Raw genomic sequence first — 21,568 nt, 5'->3', positions numbered from 1 at the left:
ATTCCAGGTTTGCTTGATCACCCAGCTTCACTGGTGAAAGTGTATTCTCTCCAGCCTTGGAGAGCTTTAATAAATCAGGCCCATTGTATCCATCACTAGAAAAGGCTATAGATGGACTTTAATGGCAATCCAAATAAATGGGTTTTTTTTGTGTCCTACATTGATCCCGTTGCTTTCTCAGTGAAGTCTTGTACACTTACTGTATAATTTGAAGCAGTCTCCAGTGCTAAAGATCTGCAGCAGATAGTTATTGTCATATTGACAGAAATAACCCTTGCCTGTAGTACTTGCTACTTGTGTTAAATTACACATCTCGGAGTGCCAGACTGCTTTCACTGGAAGATTTGCTGCTGTTTTACCTGATCATCATTTTTATGTATCTTGTGATACAGAAAGAAGAACATTGTCCTTATTCTCTTCACATATAAACATATAGAAGTATACACAGAAATAACCAATTTCATATGTAATACCTGGAGGGGATGATTTAAAGCCCAACATAAGTCATGGAATAGATAATGAGTTAGACATTTTTCTAACATCCTCAGCAATCATACCATTGCCCTAACATCGCTGCAGTGCAATGTGTTAAACCATTAGAAATTCACTATGCAGCTAATTGCATTGAACAGCATAGTTGCTGATTATGGCACATACTTACCTGTGTGCAGTCATTCTGCAGCGACCAGGTCATTGCTGCATCGTACAGAGCTACCACCTTCATTGTCGGCTCCGTGACTTCCATGAGATGATAATCCTCCTTACTCATTGAATGATGTAACTGCTAGAGTGCGCAGGAGTTACATTATCCCCAGTGACTGCGCGGAGCGGGGAGCCAAGTTTCAGCCTACATGGCGTATGCGGTGTACAGTTTAGAGCTGATACAAAAAGCTACCAGGAACCGAGGAGTTAGTTTTTTTGACAAAAGGGGCATTGATGTTACTTTTGCCAGTTAGTACTTCCTCTTGGTGGATTTTGGTTTTTCCAGTTTAGGTCCACTTTAAGGCTAACACCTGGGTACTTCATGGGCACCATTTCCGGGTGTAAGGGAATGCTAATTCTGTGCTGACGATGTGTCCCCACCGTCCATTAGCCTTGTGCTGATGTCACCAATACAAAGTCTCTCTTTCGATCTTGATAGGATCCCACCACTTCAAAGCCAATAGGAAGTGTCCACATCAAGGTTGGAAGTGATGTGGACACCTTAAGGACTCTAATGTAAACAGAAGAAGAAAGAAAATTTGGGCTTGGAACATTAGGTAAGTAAAATGTGCATTTAGATATATTTTGAATGCCAGCAATTACTTAAAATGTGTTGGGGGAGCCCCAGGAACTGCTTTAAATTATAACATTCACCATTCCAGAATTATAAAGAGAAAGAATGGTGTGTGACCACAACTGTGTTTTCAGTAATTTGTTTCTGGTTGGACTATAAGTTTTATTCACACTGCGTTTATGGCAGAAGTATATCTGTCATTTTAGTGGTATTTGTTTTGATTGGACAATCACATCAATGGAAACTGGAATTTGTTATATATGTGTGTTGTTTTTTTTTTTTAGAAATTTAACGGTTTTGGTGATAATACCATGTTCAGGGGCTTTGCATTTACAGCAGCCATAGGAAAAAAGTCATAATTGTTGAAAAGTTGAAGTGTACTGAAACATTTGACAAGTCAAATTTTAAAGTTGTATGTTCAAGTCAAGTTTGACCACGTTGAAATTTCACCCCTCTAAAATTGACACTAAATTTATTTCCTAATTGTTTAAATATAATATAAATAATGCCATGTTTAATTTGTTCACAGTTCATGTTTGCAGGTGAATATATATATATAAAATATATTGTGTTTGTATTTTAAATAAAGCTGGGAGTGCTGGGTATGTGTTGCATGAATGAATGAATGAATGTGTAAATTGATTGGTAAATGGGTTATTTTGATGTTCAGATACAGATGTGAATTTATAATAGACTAACTGAAAAGCATTTCAGTAGACACATTTCATCTGCAAATCCCAACAAGTTGAATTTTCAGTTATGCAAATTCATAATACAGCAGCTGGATCATTATTTTCAACATGACAAATCTGTTTGGTAAGTGAGATACTTTAGCCGAGAAATAGCTAAATATAAAGTGTGATAGATTACACTTTAAGTTTTGTTTAATAAAACGTGTAATTCCATTTGTTTGGTTCTCAATAGGAGCTTATGACAGTTGATGGTTGACAATGTAGATATTTATATCTTAGCTTATTATGCAGGGATGCACCTATGCACAGACTGGGGGGAGGCCAAGCTACAGCCAATAAGTACTTAAAGTGACTCGTCCCTGTCACCATCTAGACGCTGCAAACCTAAAGCCAAGAATAAGGCATTGTTTTTTCCAGTTCCTACTATTTTTACTCTCCTTTTACATCATAGAAATGATAAAGCTTTGAATATAATAGGACAGTTTTAAACCCCCTTTATTCTTCATTCTGTTTTTTCTTTGGGGAAATTTCCTTTCAATCCAGGGGAAGAAATTAAAAGAAAAATTTAAAAAAGTTGGATTTCCCATCATCTTTTGCTTTTTTGGCAATAGTCACGAGGACATGAACAGGGAGCAAATTTTCTCTTGTTCCGGGGAAGATATCTGTCCATCATTGCCCACCATAATGTATAGGTCATTTTAAGGGGTATAGGATAACTGCCCACCATAATGTGTTCATCGGTGCTCAGGGGGAGAACTGCTCCTCTATGGCCACCATAATATTTAGGTCAGGTTTATAAAATGTACTCATCTACTGGCACCAGTAGATGGGTTTGGTCCTTGTTGCTCGAAAAATCCACGTAAAACTGAGGCTGCTTATCTTGCTAATGGAGGGGATGTTAGATTTTGGCCCCATCAGATAAAGTGTCACTATGACAGCATGTCTTCAGAGATACAAAACATATATGTGAACTGTTCTGGCTACCAAAATATTTCTGTTTAGCTAATTTTGTGATTCATGGACTCACCATAATTACTTGTGTTGGTCAGATCTGTAACCACAATGTATGACCTTATCATAGGCTAGTATTGTAATGCCAGTAAACTTGAAATTGGGAGAAATAGACAGGGGAAAGTAACACATTTATTATATTGGTATTTGAAAAATGTTATTTGTAAAACAAAAACCTGACAACTTTAGTACTGACTTCTGTTTTATGTCTTGACAGTTTTTTGATTCTGCTGATTATATGTAATTCTCTTCACTTCCTCCTGTAGGAGAGTTATTGAATTGGTAACAATAACTGTCTTTGCAACTCAAATCATATGGCTGAATAACGCAGTGCTGTCAGAAGTATACAATCCCATACGGAGAAAAAGATTTATGGCACTTACTGAGTGGAGGAAAGGTTTGACTACTATGACAGCATGTCTGAATGAATGGGAGGCAACCAATGAAAGGGATTAAAAGCACTAATTGGAGTGGCATATTTCTAAAGCAGCTACTGTATGTTTCTACAATTCTTCTGCAAATGTTGTCATCTCATTAAACTTCATTTCCTGGAACCACAGTTACATTTCTATGAGAAAGAGAAGGCCCATTCTCCCCTGAGAATGAGAGGAAAATTTTATAGGATCTGCCATTAAACGCTTGTAATCTGTCTCTTCGATATGCAATGATGTTAAAGGAGAACTCATAAAACAACAAATTCAGTAGTGAATGCACAATGCAAAAAGCTTTTTTCCTGTAGCTGCTCTTTCATTTCGTATGCTCTGTTTGAAAGAAAGTAGTGAGAAGGTGAAATTGTAATCAGTACTATATGCAGTTTTAAAAACTGTGCAATTAATATTAACTAGTATTTATATAGCACCAACATATTACACAGCACTATACAAAAGTTCAAAGTCTTAGCACTAACTATCCCCCAAAGGGGTTCACAATCTAATGTCCCTATCATAGTCATATGTCATTAACATAGTATAAGGTCAATTTTTTGGAGCCATTTTGAATACAAATTATTCTAACTGCGTATGTTTGGGAGGAAACGGTAGTACCCAGAAGAAATCCACACAAACTTGGGGAGAATGAATTTCTTGCAGATAGTGTCCTGGCCTGTGATTTGAACCTAAGAACTAGCCCTGCAAAGGCCAGAATGCTAACCACTGAGCCAACCATGCTGCCCATCTTGTGCAAAATTATTTAAAAACTGGAAAACTTCTGTACAGGACAGAACACGTGATAATGTTCCAGGTTCTAGAGTGGGATATTTGGCTCTTTGAAGCTGAATACAGTTTTCTGCACAAACAGCTGTATAACAGAAAAAGTAGTGCTTTGTGAGAATGGAGCATAAACACATGCAGCGTTCAATTTGTAATAAAGAGTCAAATGACTTAAACAAAATATCATGCAACATTTGGAATTCTCGGTATTATTATGTAGCAGGAGGGGGGATAAAACTGAACCCATTGTTTGTGGGTTACAGCAAACAAAATAAAGATACTCATTATTTATATGCTGTATACAAGTTTGCAGCACCCTTAGTCCTTATAAACCTTGCCATATGTGATATCCTTAGCTCTTTATAAGCAGGCTGTATGTGGCACCCTTAGCCATTGGTGATCAGAGCATTTGTGACAGTGTTAGTAACAAAGCTATGTGTGGCATTCTCAGCTTTTTGTAACCATGATATGTGTGGCATCTCTAGACCATTGTAAGCAGGCTGTGTGGCATCCTTAGCCGTTTGTAACCAGGTTGTGTATGTATTTTTAGTAAGTTAGATTGTGTAGTAACTATGCTGTGTATGATACACTTAGCCTTTACTAAGTATGCTTCTTAGTGTTCAGCATCCTTAATCCTTCGTATCTACTCAATGTTCAACATTCTTAGCTTTTAGTAACCTTTCTGTGTGTGGTATTCTTAGCCCTTAGTAACTGTATACAGCATCCTCTGCTTTTCAGTAACCATGCTGTAGTCATAACCCTCATAAAGAAGAATGACTACAGAAAAAGGGCAAGGGGAGGTGTAAAAGCATGTGTTTGTTTGTAGAAACATTTGTGCCATTGCTATGCATGGCAATGTCCAGGGCATACGTTGGTGTGCTGGGTTACCATTCATTGTAAATTGCACCTCAATTTCACCTTACCAATATACTCCAGTGTAACACATGGCTGTTCATGTGCCATGCAGTGCACTTTAAAGAACTAAGCATGTTATACATTTATGTGGGATGTGTATCTTCTAATGCATAGCAGTAGATAGGCATTTAATAAAATGCACCATAGTTACTATGCATTTCCTACAAAATAATGGTAAAATACATGTACTTGTTTCCATGTAGATTGCAAGTGAACTCATTGCACATCTTTTAGTGTTACAACAAGCTATGTTAAAAAAAAAACACTCTTAGCCTACAAATTCGATATTTGCAGCTGAAAATAAGTGTCCTATCTTTATCTTTAGAATGAAATGGATGTAATCATTCTTCAAGGTAGAAATTTGCTAAATGTCAAGAAAGAAATGACTTCAGTATTGTTAAGTAAATGGTTCAATTTGTGAAAAAGTGAGATGAATGTGTGCATCGGCGGCACATTGGTCCATTATCAAGTCCACCTCCTGAACAACAGAATACTTAGGATGTAATTTTTTTTGTAACAGAAATGAAGGCTTCCCTTCTTGTCAGTGTCAGCTGAATCAGTTTAACAAGTAGCTGGTGACTTTATTTCTTGTAACAATTTAAGCAATCCACTTTATGTTAGGGAACCTTGAATCTTATTTTATTTTAAAAGCCAATCATAGACACCTCTTCTTGCGCAGTAGTAGTTTACTGTTCCTCTGCAGGAATACAATTTCATCCGTCTTCCTATGATGGGCCAATTGAAACGCTGAGCAGATACAGCAATCACTCTCTGCAAGATACCGCAGTGTTTGCTCCATGCTGTCCCTGCATTTCACATGTCATTTATTATTACAAGAAGCCATGTAGAGCCTGCAGTCTCGTTTCTGCATAAAGCTGCAGCTATTCTGTGATAGCTAGAAAGCATGGTCAGATAACCTGTCATAGATATATAACTGGTTTCCTCCTTCGCCATTTTTTTTTAAATGTATTGGGTTTCACCTTATTTTATTTGAAAGACACATCAGCTATTGTGCAGGGATGATGAATAAATCACTGGATATATCATTAGATACTACAGCAAAAATCCACAATATAAAATATTCCACCCAAACAAATAGATCAACATCCGAACATGAAAAGATTACACCCAAAACTGCTTTCAGTTTAACATTACAAGACCATATTTAAAATTAAATTCCATTAAAAACACTGCAATTTCCCTTTACATTTAAGGTTTCCTTATTGTTGGATCTTCCAGCATTAGGAAAGCAAAATAAAGACATGCATACTGTTACCGCAATAGACTAATGCACAATATTAGAATGCAGCAGCACAGTCTTTGGTTGTTGTCCACAAGGTAGACAGACTGAACTTTATGTTGCTGGAAGGATGTCAGACTAAAGTGTCCGTACAAAGGAGGCAGAAAATATGCAACTTTTGAATACTTTGATCCTGGTGGTGATTCTACTTTTTTTACTGGAATCACGCTATATATAAATTTGTTACATGTATTTTTTGTTATTTATACATTTTGTTTAATAGTGTAAAGTACAGCAGTGTTCAAGCCAGAAGTTTTTTCAAGCCGGGTGGTAAGAAATTGTAGGCCAGTGGCAGCCCCTGTATTGTGACCCAACACAAAACCACCCAGGTGGTCACCGAAAAGTGCCGGGTGGTGCACCCGGCTAAAAGGGGCTGGGGAGAACACTGTACAGTTTCAAAAATATATATATATACATTTTTAAATACCGTATTTTTCGCCCTATAAGACACTCCGGAATATAAGACGCACCCAATTTTAAAGGAAAAATCTAGAAAAAAAGATTCTGAAAGATTATTCCCCTTCTGATCACTCATGTGCCATTCATACCGGTATTTCCCTTCTGATCACTCATGTGCCATTCAAATTCCCTTTCTGATTACTCTATGCCTTTCAAATTCCCTTTCTGATCACTCTGTGTCATTCAAATTACCATTCTGATCACTCTGTCATTCAAAATCCCCTTCTGATCACTCTGTGCTTTTTTTCCACTGTACGGCAGTTAGGACAGGGAACAGCAGGTGGCGCTGTGCCGGCTTCTTTCGCTCTGCTTTACAGACAGGAGAAGACACGTGCTGCTGCCAGAGAGAAGAGGAGACAGACGCTGCTGCAGCCAGAGACACACGCAGGATCGGGTATCGGGTGAGTATATTATTTTAGTTATTTTATCACACCTTTGTCGTATAGGACGCACTAACTTTTACCCCCAGTTTTGGGGAAGAAAAAGTGCGTCTTATACTGCAAAAAATATGGTAGTTTAAATAGGAAAATTTTAACAATGTGCTCCTAAGCTTTAAGTTTCTGAATCTGTCAGAAAATCAATCTGGAAATAAATAACTACTAGACCAAAATGTAAATAGGAATATTATGCTTACAAATGTTCTTAATTAAAATGTTAAGTGTGCATATACAAGCTAGAATAATTTGGAACAATAACAGTTGAAACATTTCTCTTTTTCTAGGGGGGCAACATCTGTTGTATACAGATGCAGACAAAAAGGAACTCAGAAGCCTTTTGCTGTCAAAATGCTGAAGAAAACTGTAAGTTGACAATTTTACTCAATGGAAGAATATTGTAATCATTTTGTTAACATTACTTGTAAATATATTTTTCTATGCTGTTGTTTCAAATTTGATCTTAACATTCACAAATAAATATTACCCATTCAGCCTCAATCATTTCCCATTCAAAATCAATCAATGGGGAAAATTTGAATTGCATTCGTTGCCAGTGGGAAGAATATCCCCCATAGTGGTCAGAATATTACCTTTAGTACAAGTATTGTCCTTTTAGGAATCTAGTAATTTTTCCATATGCAGAGAAAAACAGTGGATTTACTTAAATACCAAGTAGCAGGTCCCCGCGGCCGAAGAAGTTCTGGACCCAGAAATCGGCTAAAAAAGTCATGGGTCCATTTTCTGGGACAAAGACGGTATTCTGTTGGTGGACTACCTACCACAGGGCTCTAGTATCACCAATCAGTATAATGCTAACCTCCTGGACCAGCTGACGAAGGCAAATAACATAAAACGCCATGGAAAGTTGACCAAAGGGATCCTTTTTTTGCAGGACAATGCACCTGTGCACACGTCCAAAGTTGTGGCTGCCAAATTGAACACCCTGGGTTTGCAATTGGTCCACCACCCCCCCCTACTCACCTGACCTGGCCCCTTCAGACTAATATCTGTTCCTGACTTTAAAGAAACACCTGAAGGGGCAATGTTTTGAGGACATTTCTGACATCAAAGATGCTGCTGAGAGCTGGTTTGCAGCCCAATCAAGACTTTTATTTGAAAGGTGTAGAAAAGCAACTACGCTGTACTAAGTGCATCAGTCTCAGGGGGGAATATGTTGAATAAATGTGTTATTTCATAACTCTGGCTCTCTTCTTTTTGGGCAAAGCCAGGAACTTCTCAGCACCCCCTCGTATATATGCATCTGGAGGCCTAAATGGGAAGATGGCTTTTAAAATGTATGAATAGGTAACATTTTTTGGTTTGGATAGGGAAGGGTAAAGACCTCTGTCAGGTACAGCTCCCTTTAGTATTTCTTACAACTAAGATTTGTGTAAGAAATTGGGCAGTGCATTCACAATGCTGGCTTAATTTCTAGGCTTTGTCACCGGAAAATTTAGTGCTTGAGCTCCTAGGAGAGTGTCTGAGAGCATTATTCTCTTTTTCTGGGACTCAATGAGACATACTGCAAGTAGAAGACATGCTGCTGGCTTAACTTTAGATGACTCTTATGGAGAAGTAGGGAGTAGTATGAGTACGAATATGAGTACCTAGAACTCGAAAGGTATGGAGCAACAAAGGGATAGTATTCGTCATTTTGAACACGTAGGGGCTACAATCTTGAATTTCTACTCAGTCAGCACCACAAAAACTCATCCAGAGAGAGGATTCCTAAGGTAGATCACAATCAACTTTAGACCAGTCTAGGCACCACAAATAAAGGTCTTTCTCATCATGGTATTTCTCTGCAAGAAATGTTCTGGATGTAGAACAATGAGGTCATAATTGGTATATCCTGCCTTTAGGAGACAGCAAGAGAAAAAGAAGAGTTGTCTCTGTGATAACGCTGATGTTCAAACCTACGTTCTAAGATGCTTGTTGGCATTAACATAAAAAGGAACAGAAATTTCTTCTCCAGTGTCACATTGTTAATAAATGATACTGACAGATGTAGCCAAGGCACTCATACTCTGGTTATACAGCTTGGAGACAGCAGCAGCATGTGGAGAAGATACTAGCCTGATTGTCCTCTCTCTGTAATAGTTTAAATTGTCTTTTGATTTTGTCAGAGAGTTGGTGATTGATATAATTTGAACATTGTCACGTTCCCTATTGGGTGCAGTCACAGCAGAAAAAATGTTATGGCCCAGGCTGTAGATTGCACATCCAAATCTAATAGCAGATGATAGTAATAGCAATACACTAGAAGGAAAAATTCCTATTTAGGAACGAGTTAAATGCAACAATTCCAAAATCATTAGGGGGAGAGTCCAGTCTGATTTCTTAAAACCAGCACATTCGAGCACAGAATTCTGTAATAGCTACTTTCCATTTCAAAGAGGTAGGGATGTGAGAGTATATGGACCTAATCATGAGTTCAAATGCAAAGTCCATTCATTATCCCTTTGGGGAGGCATTTCAAGCCTCCAAAAGAATCCTAAAGACATTTGAATGTGTGCCTGCCCAGTCTTGCCCAGTGGGATAAGAGTGTGCCAATTTTAGCAAGTCTGAGTAGTGGCCTTAATGGACTTTTGGTTGCACAGAACAGTGGTGTTATATCATACCTGATGCTTTCGCAGAAATCCCCCAAACAAGTTTGTGGCTGGCTCAGAATTTCAAAATATAAAATTTGTTACTCACTCTAACCCATGTCTTGGATTGCTAACACCATGGACACCAGCAGGAGACGGTGGGAAACACGATGACAGATAAGGTAGCCCAGGGTGTATGGAACTTTAGTATAGCAAACTGTGTATCCAACATTAAATGGGGAGTGATATTGTGTGCAGTTTATATGTTAACTAAGAAATCAGTCAATCCTACTACAAATAGACACCATGGGGGGGACAGTGGTGTATGTAATAAAAAACTGGATTAGGTTTAGGAACACAAGGTGTTTTCCATAATCTCCAAGACTCAGCAGAATATGTAAAGAATTTCTGCAATCTCTGCAAAACTATATTTCAGCTGGAATACACATTCACACTACAATAAATGGGCACTAGCTCCTGAGTTATAGGCTAGAGCTTTGCTGATTGTGGAAGGGGTGACTGCCCATATTGCTTGAAGCATAGACACTTTTTGGGAGGCATTGTGGCAAATCTGTTATCCTCAGCTAACATACATTATTAGCCTTGTGGAAGCATGTACCACCTTAATTTTAGTTAGCGTGATGCCATGGAGAAGTTGAAAAATTTAAATAAATTACCTTTCTCCATGACATAACACTGTGTTTGTCCAGTTTGGGAGTAATAGATTGTGACAGAATACTTCCCCTGCATTGGGGCAGGGATTTTTTGATATATGATCTAAAAATAATTAATTAGAGAAAGGCATCAACTTACCTATGTGATGCCATGGAGAAAAGTCAGGAAAGCAAAATTACGGTAAATACTTGTAATTAATTTATGTTTTTTCTACCTTGCAAATGTGGGCTGCTATAAAACCTGAGAACTACATAATGTTATAATAGGCTGTGGCCAAACCTTTTCTTAGTTATATCAATTGAATTGTGTATATCTCTAAATCAAGTAAATTACATAGAAACAGCTTGTCTCTTTTTAGTTAGCTTTATTATTTCAACTGCCGAAAAATTGGAGATCTGTTCTGATAACAGTTTCTAAGACTGTAAAATAATGGCATGTAATGCAAAATGAAAAGCAGCTGGAGGCTTTTTAGTAATAGAAATGAAAAACATTGTACCTTAGGAAAAAATTGTACTTTTGTTCTCAAATCATTTTTGCTTGCTCTAGTTTGTAAGCTATCCAGTGCAATTGTAATTCTGATCTCACAGCAAGCTGGAAACAGCATGAAGACTGTATTATTCATCCTCCTTGTGCTACACTAATCAGGAACAACAAAGACCGTTTTCTTGATAAAGAAAAGTATTCAGCTTATTTCATTTTAAATTGCTCATTTAGCTAAATATTGCCATTTTAAACATGTATGCAGTTATATATGCTTGCTATTTATACCTGGAGTGATTTCTTTAAATAAATATATATATATATATATATATATATATATATATATATATATATATTTATGAATGACATATGCGTAAGAATATCAGCTAAACCTCACATAATATGTAACATGTATTCATACATCCTTTATTCTTGAGAATAATAATTCCTTTGTAAGCCTTTGTGAGATTTTGTTTTAGGGAAGTAAATTAGGGGTACAATGCTGAAATCGATGCCATGATCAGTTGGAGGTGTGATCAACATATTGGCAGTTTAAGGGGCATAGTTTTTTAGTGGCAGGCCTGTCCAAGCCGGGTTTATCACAATAGTTCTGAAGACTAATAAACTAAACAGAGCACTAGCTTAGCATTCTTGTTTTATCTTCAGTCTGCAGAGTGGCCATCATCCTTATATTAAAAGCATGGATTGGGCTGGCACAGGACACATGCACACTGAGGGCAACAGTAGCGTGCATGCAAACTGGGCACTGGCAGTATACATAGACATCATAGAATGTTTTTTTGTTTTTGTTTTTTGAAATGCTACATATGCTATGTATGTAAAATCTATGTATGTATGCTACAATGCTATGATAAAAAAAAGCCAGCCAAAAGTCATTTTCTAGAGATTCTGCTTGCTGCCTAATGTTCATAGACACCCTAAGATGACTTCTGGATCATATTGATACTGCGTGTTGCAGGGGAAGGATACAAGGGGGTTTAGTGTTAAATAAATCTAGTGCATATTTCATACAAATACTGGGTGCTGAAAGGTTTATTTTACACCTTTAAGTTTACTTTATTGATTCCATGTTTAACTCCTAAAGAAACCACAACATTTCTATTGCTTTTAAAAGTAAACAATTTGACAAAATATTACTTAAAATGCAAAATGTTGCAATTATTTTAAGTGTAATAGATATACTCTATAGTTTAAGCTGAACTCTGGGCAGATATAAAAGTTTCAAATGAATGCAGCACTGTACTCTATCCGTAAATGAAAGCGTTCAGACCCTTATATAGCAGAGATGAAATGTAAGAGGAAGAAGTAGTACAAGTGCCAATCAGTGCATGCGCTCCCAAGAAACATTTAAGAAAGCAGAGTAACAGGCAAGTTGTTTTGCTTCTCCTTTCGCAATCTATTCATGGACTTGGGTTGGGTCCATGATTATAGAAAGTAGGTAATATTATGCAAAACTGTGTGAATCCTGGTTTAAAGATGTATTGATATTAAGTAAAAACATTAATGTTTGATTTGGGCTGAGTTCTGTTGTAGTTCTGTTCCACCATTGGATGCTCAGAATGTTGTTATACTGGGATTCTGTTTTTTTTGTGATTGTCACAAGCTGGCAGTCAAGCGATTGTCATTGTTTTTACTGAGTATTACAAGTTGGCTTACATTTTTCTTTATCTCTTTAGGTAGACAAGAAAATAGTACGGACAGAAATTGGTGTACTTTTACGCCTTTCACATCCAAATATTGTAAGTATTTAAAAAAATTTGTGTTATATAACTAACTAACTAATAATAATTTCGAATATTCCTATTCATCTCTTGGAAAGAGCATTTTTTTTTTATAAATTTTTGTTGTACACTATTTTAGACAGCCACTTATTGCAATCTTTGTAATCTCTCTATGATCAGCTTAAGGTTAACCAACAGCATGGTTGTGGGTTGCTCTAACAGAGACTGCACAATCATGGATAAATGAGAACTTTCACTGGCATTAGTATCTTACTAATGTTTGTAATACTGGAGGCCTTTTATTTAGGGAAGTGGTATTTCTAAAGTATAGGCTCACTTCAAAGTCAAACTTTTATTTATATCATTTTTTGTTTTGGATAGAGCATGAAATGAATAAAACCCTAACCAGTACTCAGCAGGGAATTACAGGCATATCCTACTGCTGTGAAAAGCTGAACACGGTACCAAAGGACGATCAACATGAATTGATAAATAGTTACATTGTATAAAATGTTTTTTTATGTAGGTATATTATAATATTAGGATTGTAGTCATATAATTGATAATCAGATTCTGTTCACAGCCAGAAAAGAAAGAAAGTTTTGCCCCTGGGTTTTTATGGGACTTATGCCCCTTGCAAGTGTTTTGTTGGTTAGTGAATGGCACTTTGCAGGTGTAAAGGGAGAAAAAATGACCACAGTTAGTTTGCAGTAACACAAGGGATCAGTTCTTTGACCTCCTGACACAGATATTGTTTTACAACTACAACCACTGTTTGATCACAAATGTCTCCCCTCTTACAAAGAGAAAATAAATTATACTATACCGTGAACATACCTTCAATATGACAGAGTTTCTTTTATTTGCTTTCTGTAATGATCAGTATTTACAGTGTAGTATAGCAGGAAATATAACTGCTCATTCATCAATACTGGGCTGGGAGATTTGGCTTGGCTGCTTTTGGCATTGAGAAAAGTACTTTTTAACAGATGCTTTGTTAAATAAAATATGTCAAATTAAATACTTGGCTGTTATGATTGTGTTATCAAATCATATCAAAAACGTTAAAATTATTATCCTTTACCCACAGATCAAATTGAAGGAGATTTTTGAAACCCCTACAGAAATTAGTCTTGTTCTTGAGCTAGTGACGGGAGGAGAACTATTTGACAGGTGAGTAGTGAATAAAATGGCGGAGCAGAACTTGATGGTTGTACTAAAACACTGGTACACAAAAATGCCATCGAATGCCCTTTTTATAGACATGTTAACTTCTGCAATTCAAATAAATTGCTGTGCATTAACATAAGACCCTGAGGCTCAGACACCTCCAGCACTGTTTTATGCCTATGTCATCATTTCCCTTGTTAGTTATGAGCTTTGTAATATACTGTCCTCAGTTTAATAGAAATATCTTGTTTCCCCCTCCAGCCTGACAACGATGTCTGGATATCAATATTAGATGATAAAGTAAACCAGATATGTTTCTTGTGTGATGGTACATTCATACGTTACACACTTACATATTCCTATACATGTCATCCAAAGATTAACAAAAATAACATGAGCTAAAGTTCGTCTATAAAATACCAGATTTATAATAGAAATTGGGAAATTAATGATTTCAGAGAGAATACATCTCAACTGTCTTTTTGAGTCACTGATCAGAGTCTGTATGTCTTAGTTTTTGTGTATTTAAAGAAAAGCAATACAAGAGGAAAAAGTTTGTTTTTTTGGCAATTTGTGAAGGTTTAATTGTTTGTAAAAATATCATTGGACATCATAAGGGGTAGTCTCTACCTAGACAGAAAAACAATTGACCTATAATAAAGAGTAATAGTTCAATCTTGCAAGGTAAGTACCATGACATCTTGGTTGAGCATCCTAAACGTAATGAATTGCAATAGGACACAGTTATCTCTATCCTGACACCTTTTGCTAATGTGGTTTAATGGCTCCGCAATAAACTGATTTTACTTGCCTGATTTTTCAGTACACTCACCTTTCCTCCCTCAATTGGAGGTGATGGAATCTTGATCTTTGTACAGGTTCAGAATCTTTGGTCATCCTAACTGGCCAGGCTGGAATAAAGTAACTCCCGAGCATCCACACGGCAATAGGGAATAGATTGATGAACAAACATGAAAATACCCTCTGTATCATGACAGAAAGTGCAGTTTCAGCAAAGCATAATGTAGTACTAATATTATAGTATAGTGACATTTCTTTTCCTGGTTCTGTATTGCTGATATTTCAACATGAAGGATGTCTACACCAAGGTGTTGACTTGAAATTGTCCACATGTGTCTGTCTATTGGTGCTCATTAAACAGTGTGCGCACATCTCAAGTTTACTTATATTATATATAATATAGTGTGTTGTCAGCCTTATTTTTGGAGTGTCTTGGCATTAGCTTGCCTGTGCTGCTCACTTTCAATACCCAGCCAGTCAAAAATTATTAAAAATCCTATAAAATAAACTGTAAAAGGAGCAAAAATCCTGAGACTTGGAGGGCTCCTTATATTTCAACATGAAACCATCTCTTCTTTCTCTTGTTTGTTGATCTGTACAGTTATGATAGGCCGTTGCATATAGTTTACAACACTATAGATATGTAAAACAACGAAATTGTCTGTGTTAATACAGGCATTGCAATGCATTAGATTAGTAACAATTCTTAATGGCTGGTGGTTGTTAGATGCATTTCCAGCCACTGCATTTTTAATTTATTTATTGTTCTCTTTATCCTCTTTGGCTGCAGATGGACTGCAGAAAATAAAACCCTCCAATTGCATTGAATGTCTATGCACCATAGCATGTTACAATAGGAAATGGCATGTTACATTGTGGTGCACTGTGCAAAACTGCTACACCATTTTTACACAGGGCTCACCAATTGGGCAGATTAACAATCATTGATGTAAATATATTTTCTTGTGTTGGGATTCATTGCTGCAAACACATCCTAGTGCTCGTGGTACCAAAGTAATAGAATTCATCCTACTTCCACAGTAAATTTACTACATCCAAATCCAATACCTTTTCAGTTTTAGACCTCATGATGAACTTAAGGACGTAAAGGCTTCCCCCAAAAATCTTAACAGAAAATAGAAAACCGAAAATAGGGTTGGGGAAGCCTTCACGCCCTTAAGTTCAACGTGAAGTTTAAAACTGAAAAATCTAATGGATTTGTATGTGGTAAGCTCACCATATACATCACAATCTGACTATATAATAGTAAATAGGGAATCATAATGATAAATATCAGGAAAACTGCCAGGTGAAACTTTTAACTGTGAATCTCTAACACCAATTCACAATGACTGTGCACCGGTCTAGTGTCTTGCGGAAAGCTATTTTCTTAATTTTATTAAACGTCACAGGGTACATACTTTATGCTTACAAGCACATTTTGTGGGCCTGTGAACATGAAATGTGTAGAGCTGAGTGTAGAGTAGAGTGGAGAGAATGTGTAAATGTGTAGTCAGAGCTTTACACAAGTGGTTCTAACCTTTCTAAACCCAAATTAATATAATAGATTCTGTATGTGGCTAATGTTGTAATACTGCTAAAAATACAGAATACCAATTTACCGTCCTACACATGCTGGTTAGTGACAGTCATTACTGAACGTCAAGACTTGTAGCCTCAGCAGGCACGTGCAGTGGTAAATCATGTTTATGCCGGTATAACGCCAGATTACAAAGCGTTAACGGTTTGTTAAGATCGATTTAACATTTTTTTTTAATAAGGCTATTAGAATCTTTAGCAGAGTTTAGTATTTATGACACATTATCATACTATTAAAATAAACATTTGATGTTTCTTGGTATCTGAAAGCATCTCTACCCAGGGCAATCGCTGTGTAATCAGCAGTGCTTTAGTGGAAGTACACTGCCTTTAATCAACATGCTTCTTATCTTTCATGAGTGACTGATTGCCATAAAATGTACATTATCAGCCTCATACTGAGCAGTCAAAGTGCTCCACTAAGCAATTTAATTGAAATGTATCTGGCTCTAACCACTTGAATGTCATTGAGGAAGACCAAAATACCGATATGCTTACTTTTGTCCAATATTGGATGTGTCCACTTGCTCTTTTAAGATAATAAGATAATATGCGTAGGGCTTTTGTAGGTAGTAAAATCATTATAATAAGGTACTGTGAACTGTAATTACTTATAGTAAATGTAAAGAAACTGTCATTTTGCCTATTCAAAGTTTCCTACTTTACTTTACTTACTTATCAGAGTTAAACCTGTCTCTCTTAAGCTTTCCTGTTGCTCAGTTCCACCACTGTCCTAACCCCAGTACAATGGTTATGGTAACGCGCTTTGGGCACTTTTTAATTTTGTTTAGGGACTTTATCATAGAAATGATTTCCAACATTACTGGAAAATCCATTTCTTTTACACTCATCTATATATTAAAAATGACAATTTCTCCAAGCTTTCTCAACAGAATATTGCACCAAATAAAGTTTGGAGTTGTATTCTGTTGTTGGGTACCTTAGGGATTCCAATTTGATATCATATTAAAATATAATACCAAAATAGAGAATGCGGCTTACACTTTACCCATTAGGATTTAATGGCAGCCTATGTTCCTATTAATTGTTCAATGTTTTTTTTTGTTAAAGACCATACCAACATTTGTTTTTTACAACAATATAAAATGTACTTAACAAAACAAGTTAAAAGAAGCCTAAAACACTATAATTCTCCCCCAAACATACTTTTGAGTAGGGTATGTTCACATTATATTAGTTACATTTTTCATTTCCTATACATAATGTTTTAAAAGCAAAGGAAACAATACTAAAGCTATCTACTACTATATTATCTAATACTTTACTCTAATACTCTATACTATCCAATATATATATATATATATATATATACATATATATATATATTAGAATATAATAAATAACATTTATATATAGACATCCATCCACAATTTAAATGTCAAAATTCACTTTTTTCTGCAAGTAATTGATAAGTTGGCACATTAATAAGAGCAGACAGCTTTGTCAGAGGTGCAGCTGCTCCAAATGGTTAGGGTCAGTTGAGGCCAAGGTAGTCTGAGAACTCCGATAGCCGGCAATTCCCATGGAAGTTGGTTTGTGCTTCTGATGTGAGTCTCTGGTTTGAAGTTGCTATATTATATTTTAAAGTACCTTTACTTATTATTTATGATGTATTCTAAGACATAACTTGTTTTTTACAGGATTGTGGAAAAAGGATATTACAGTGAGCGAGATGCAGCTGATGCTGTGAAACAGATTTTAGAAGCTGTTGCAGTAAGTAATTTTGTAAACCTCTCAGTATAACTGTAAGTTAATAGTAAATAGTATAGGAGAGAATGTTATATAAAAATATAATATATTATTCTTTTTATAATGTGGGTATCATTATGGCTACATTACTCTGCAGTTAGTTAGGTTTGTATCCTCTCTGGAAGATGGAACAAATAGGCAGGACTTATCCAACTCCACTTCTTACCTATTTTAGAGGATGAGAGGAGGTTCTTAGACGTTTGTTCTTGCCATGTGGGTTCCTCTTTCACTGCAGATGCAAGTTTTGGATGATCATTTTCACTTATACAACTGATGACTCACTGATCTGCCCAGAAGCTTCTATCCCAGAGATTGTGATGTGTTGTATGGATTGTATGGTTGCGCAAAAAGTACTTGAAGGTTATATATACGCTTCCTATTGATATTCTCCCTGAAGAAGCAGGTAGTCCTGCGAAACAAGTCGGGTACTTTTGAATATCAAAAAAATCACTATCACTTTGGTGCTTGTAACCTTATTTGTTGTACTTATTTTGTATTCAGTGATTCACTGGACTTTGATGTCTAAATTTGCTTTTATTGACCTTCTGAATAATTGATTTGACATTTTAATTCAACTGTTTGGATGTGCCACTTAAACTCCCTACTTTGACAATTCACCATAAGTTGAAAGGCCAAGGGGCCTTTGTGTCTTTTTTTTAAATGTCCATAATTTTATAGGGAGGTGGCAATATTTATGACTGTTATAAGGAGGACCTCTACCTTTGTACCCTTCTATAATATTATTATCAATTCTTTGTTTTTCTTTCTGGCACAGAAGCCGTAGGGGTTTGGTCTTTTCCACAATTTGCCTCCATCCTCCTCTATCTTTTAATTCTTCCCGTTTGTTACCATCTTGGCCACCATGTTGGTTTTGTTAAGTATTCCATGAGGGTACATGGAATGGGAAAATCCATTGGAAATGTATTAAAACCTTTTGCTTACATAGCAACTGCAAACAGATATGAAGATCCTGCCAAATCAAGCTAATAAGCTAATCTTCACATGTATTAATATATGTTGTTGGAAAAAACTTTTTTTGCATAATTTCTATTTGTTATACAGTGTATGTTCTATATTGTAATTTATTTGATTTGCTTTGCTTCTGACTGTTTTGTGTTTCAGTGCCTCTGCAGTGACAGGAACACTTTAAACCAAAAAAGAAGAACACATTTTATTAGTTTAGCTTACATTGAACATATTAAATGTAGATTCTAATTATTTTGTATTGTTTATTTATCCATTAAAATCGATCTTTTTCAAATCAGTATTTATACCAATTGCCCACTTTATAATTACTTACAGCAAGAACCTATCTTTTCCCTGTAAGCCAAATAAAAGTCTAGAAGAACATCACTAAAATGAGATTACGGTTTCCCCAGAGAGAAATGTCTTATTACATTTCATCCAGAAACCGATTTATTTATTGGTTCATATTCCACACAGCTGCAGAGAACAGGCCAAGACAACGTCTGTTAAAGGTTCCCAGTAAAATCCTTCTTAGACTGTGAGATCAACAAATTTATATTAAACCGTATGTTTTATGGGAATCTTTATTGTTTACATCAGTGTGATAAATACAGTAGAGAAAAAATTAGAAACACTAACAATATTGAAAAAAACTCAAATTACTATAATATTGTGTAATAAAACAGTGCATATATTTTTTTAATGCATCTAATATAAATATCTGAATTTGAATGATTTTAGGAAAGTGCAGAGAGATGAGCTATTCATTTTCTGCTGTTTTATTGTTCAATCACAAGTTGGGTACAGGGAAGTGATCAGGTCATCAGATCATCAGTCTAGTCCTTCTATACAGTGTAGTAAAGCTGCCTAAGTTTCAGGACACCATTGACAAATATCCTTTGGCTTGTGACATAGCTCATGTATGTGTATTTTAAACTAAATCAAACTAAAGCCAATATTAAAAACAAAACAAATATTTTGCTTGGTTTAAATTATAGGCATTACCTTTTGGAACTGATCTATTCAACTTCAAAAACCTATCTGTGTTTGTCTGTCTCTCCTGCCTTTCTTTTCTATTAACAAATTGTGGATTTACATGATGATGTTTAATTTGGTTCAGTACAGTGTAGGTGATTAAATACACCTTAACCCAGTAACTTAAAGAGGAGCTAAACTCATTGTTGGGTGGTAAGCTTCTGCAATAATCAGCAGGTATACACATAAGGTGCCATCTTTGTGGATGGATCCATGGTGGACTTCCAAGAAGACAGTCTTCTTCTTTGGCCAGTGGATGGCCACTGATGATGTAACTCTGCATGGACACTGCCGCCCAACTTTACACTACACAGCATATGTGCCTAGGAGTCAGGGCTTTCTTATTTTACACCATTGCATGTCTCTTTTGTCAGCTAGCTCTGCCTACTGGTCCCTTTTTGTTTTTTGAGATTAGGACTGCTTCAGAGATCATACATTTTACTTTTGTAACTTTGAAAGCTGTTTTCTGGCTTTTTAAAAACTTTTTTTTTAAAGGGTACCAAGTTATCCTGCCATCTCACTCTTTAGACACTTATTTGGTGTAAGTTGGAGTGACAGGTAGACATGAATGGGATAAAAGAGAACAGAGTAGATTAGCAGCAGTGAGAAGTTAGAAATGAGGAGGAAATAAATGACATCCAATCCTCTGACATCCATTGGACATCTGTGTGAGGCTTTATACATTATGACCACATTCTCTGGGGTCACCAAACTTTACAAGCAGTTTCACCTAAATAGAATTTAGTTGGGGTTTAGGTCTACTTCAATAGAGGTAAAAGGTACATTTCACTTTTCTGTACAGAATCCACAAGTCGTCAGTGTGGTCATTTCTAGTATAATTGGTTGCAGTATGGCATCCCCAAGGACTGCAGAGCAACAAAGATAAATTGGCTCTTTGAATTTTAACTGTTATGCGCTTTGCGAAATTTTCAAGCTAGGGCCACCATACTATACATGATTTCTGCCTGGTTATCAGGCAAAACAATCCTAATCCTGAATTTACCTAATTATATGCAAAGTATTCTTATAGGAAGGTAGGTGGGTGATTTGGCCTATTTATACCTGCCAGGGTGCCTTCCATGTCCCCAGTTTCTGTATAGAGGCAATCAATTAAAAAGCCCTATCTTTACCTACTCATTATAATGATGTATTAGATTAATTCACTTTGTGCTTGCAGAATTTTAGCTTTTTTTTTTCTTTTTAATCCTAGACACAAAAGCAATAATGCCATGTGGAATTTCTGAAGGAGTTGTTCTAGTAAATCAGCACATTGCTGGAATGACCTTTAACTACAAATAGACAAATGTCGAATCCTGCATAAACAGAATGGCTTTTATTGTCATTTTACCTTATCTCTGTAATAGGTGTTTCAATAGCCAATAATCACAGAATTACTAAATTACCTACAAAAATATAGAAGCGTACAGCTAGTACACATTTTCGG

The 21,568-nt window shown here is 36.1% G+C and overlaps 1 protein-coding gene across 1 annotated transcript in view; it reads left to right on the top strand.

Moving 5' to 3' along the window:
• The window catches only part of CAMK4 (calcium/calmodulin dependent protein kinase IV), an 85,094-nt gene that overhangs the window by 37,519 nt on the left and 26,007 nt on the right, over positions 1-21,568 (top strand). The window contains exons 2-5 of the mRNA XM_072416095.1: positions 7,583-7,661; positions 12,739-12,801; positions 13,874-13,956; positions 18,015-18,087. Coding sequence (XP_072272196.1) covers positions 7,583-7,661; positions 12,739-12,801; positions 13,874-13,956; positions 18,015-18,087 — 298 coding nt within the window. The remainder of the gene's footprint in view (positions 1-7,582; positions 7,662-12,738; positions 12,802-13,873; positions 13,957-18,014; positions 18,088-21,568) is intronic.

Source organism: Pyxicephalus adspersus, chromosome 6 (genome assembly GCF_032062135.1).
Source record: "Pyxicephalus adspersus chromosome 6, UCB_Pads_2.0, whole genome shotgun sequence".
Taxonomy (NCBI): domain Eukaryota; kingdom Metazoa; phylum Chordata; class Amphibia; order Anura; family Pyxicephalidae; genus Pyxicephalus; species Pyxicephalus adspersus.
The sequence above is the reverse complement of the archived record's forward strand: the minus strand, read 5'-3'. Positions and strand labels throughout refer to the sequence as shown.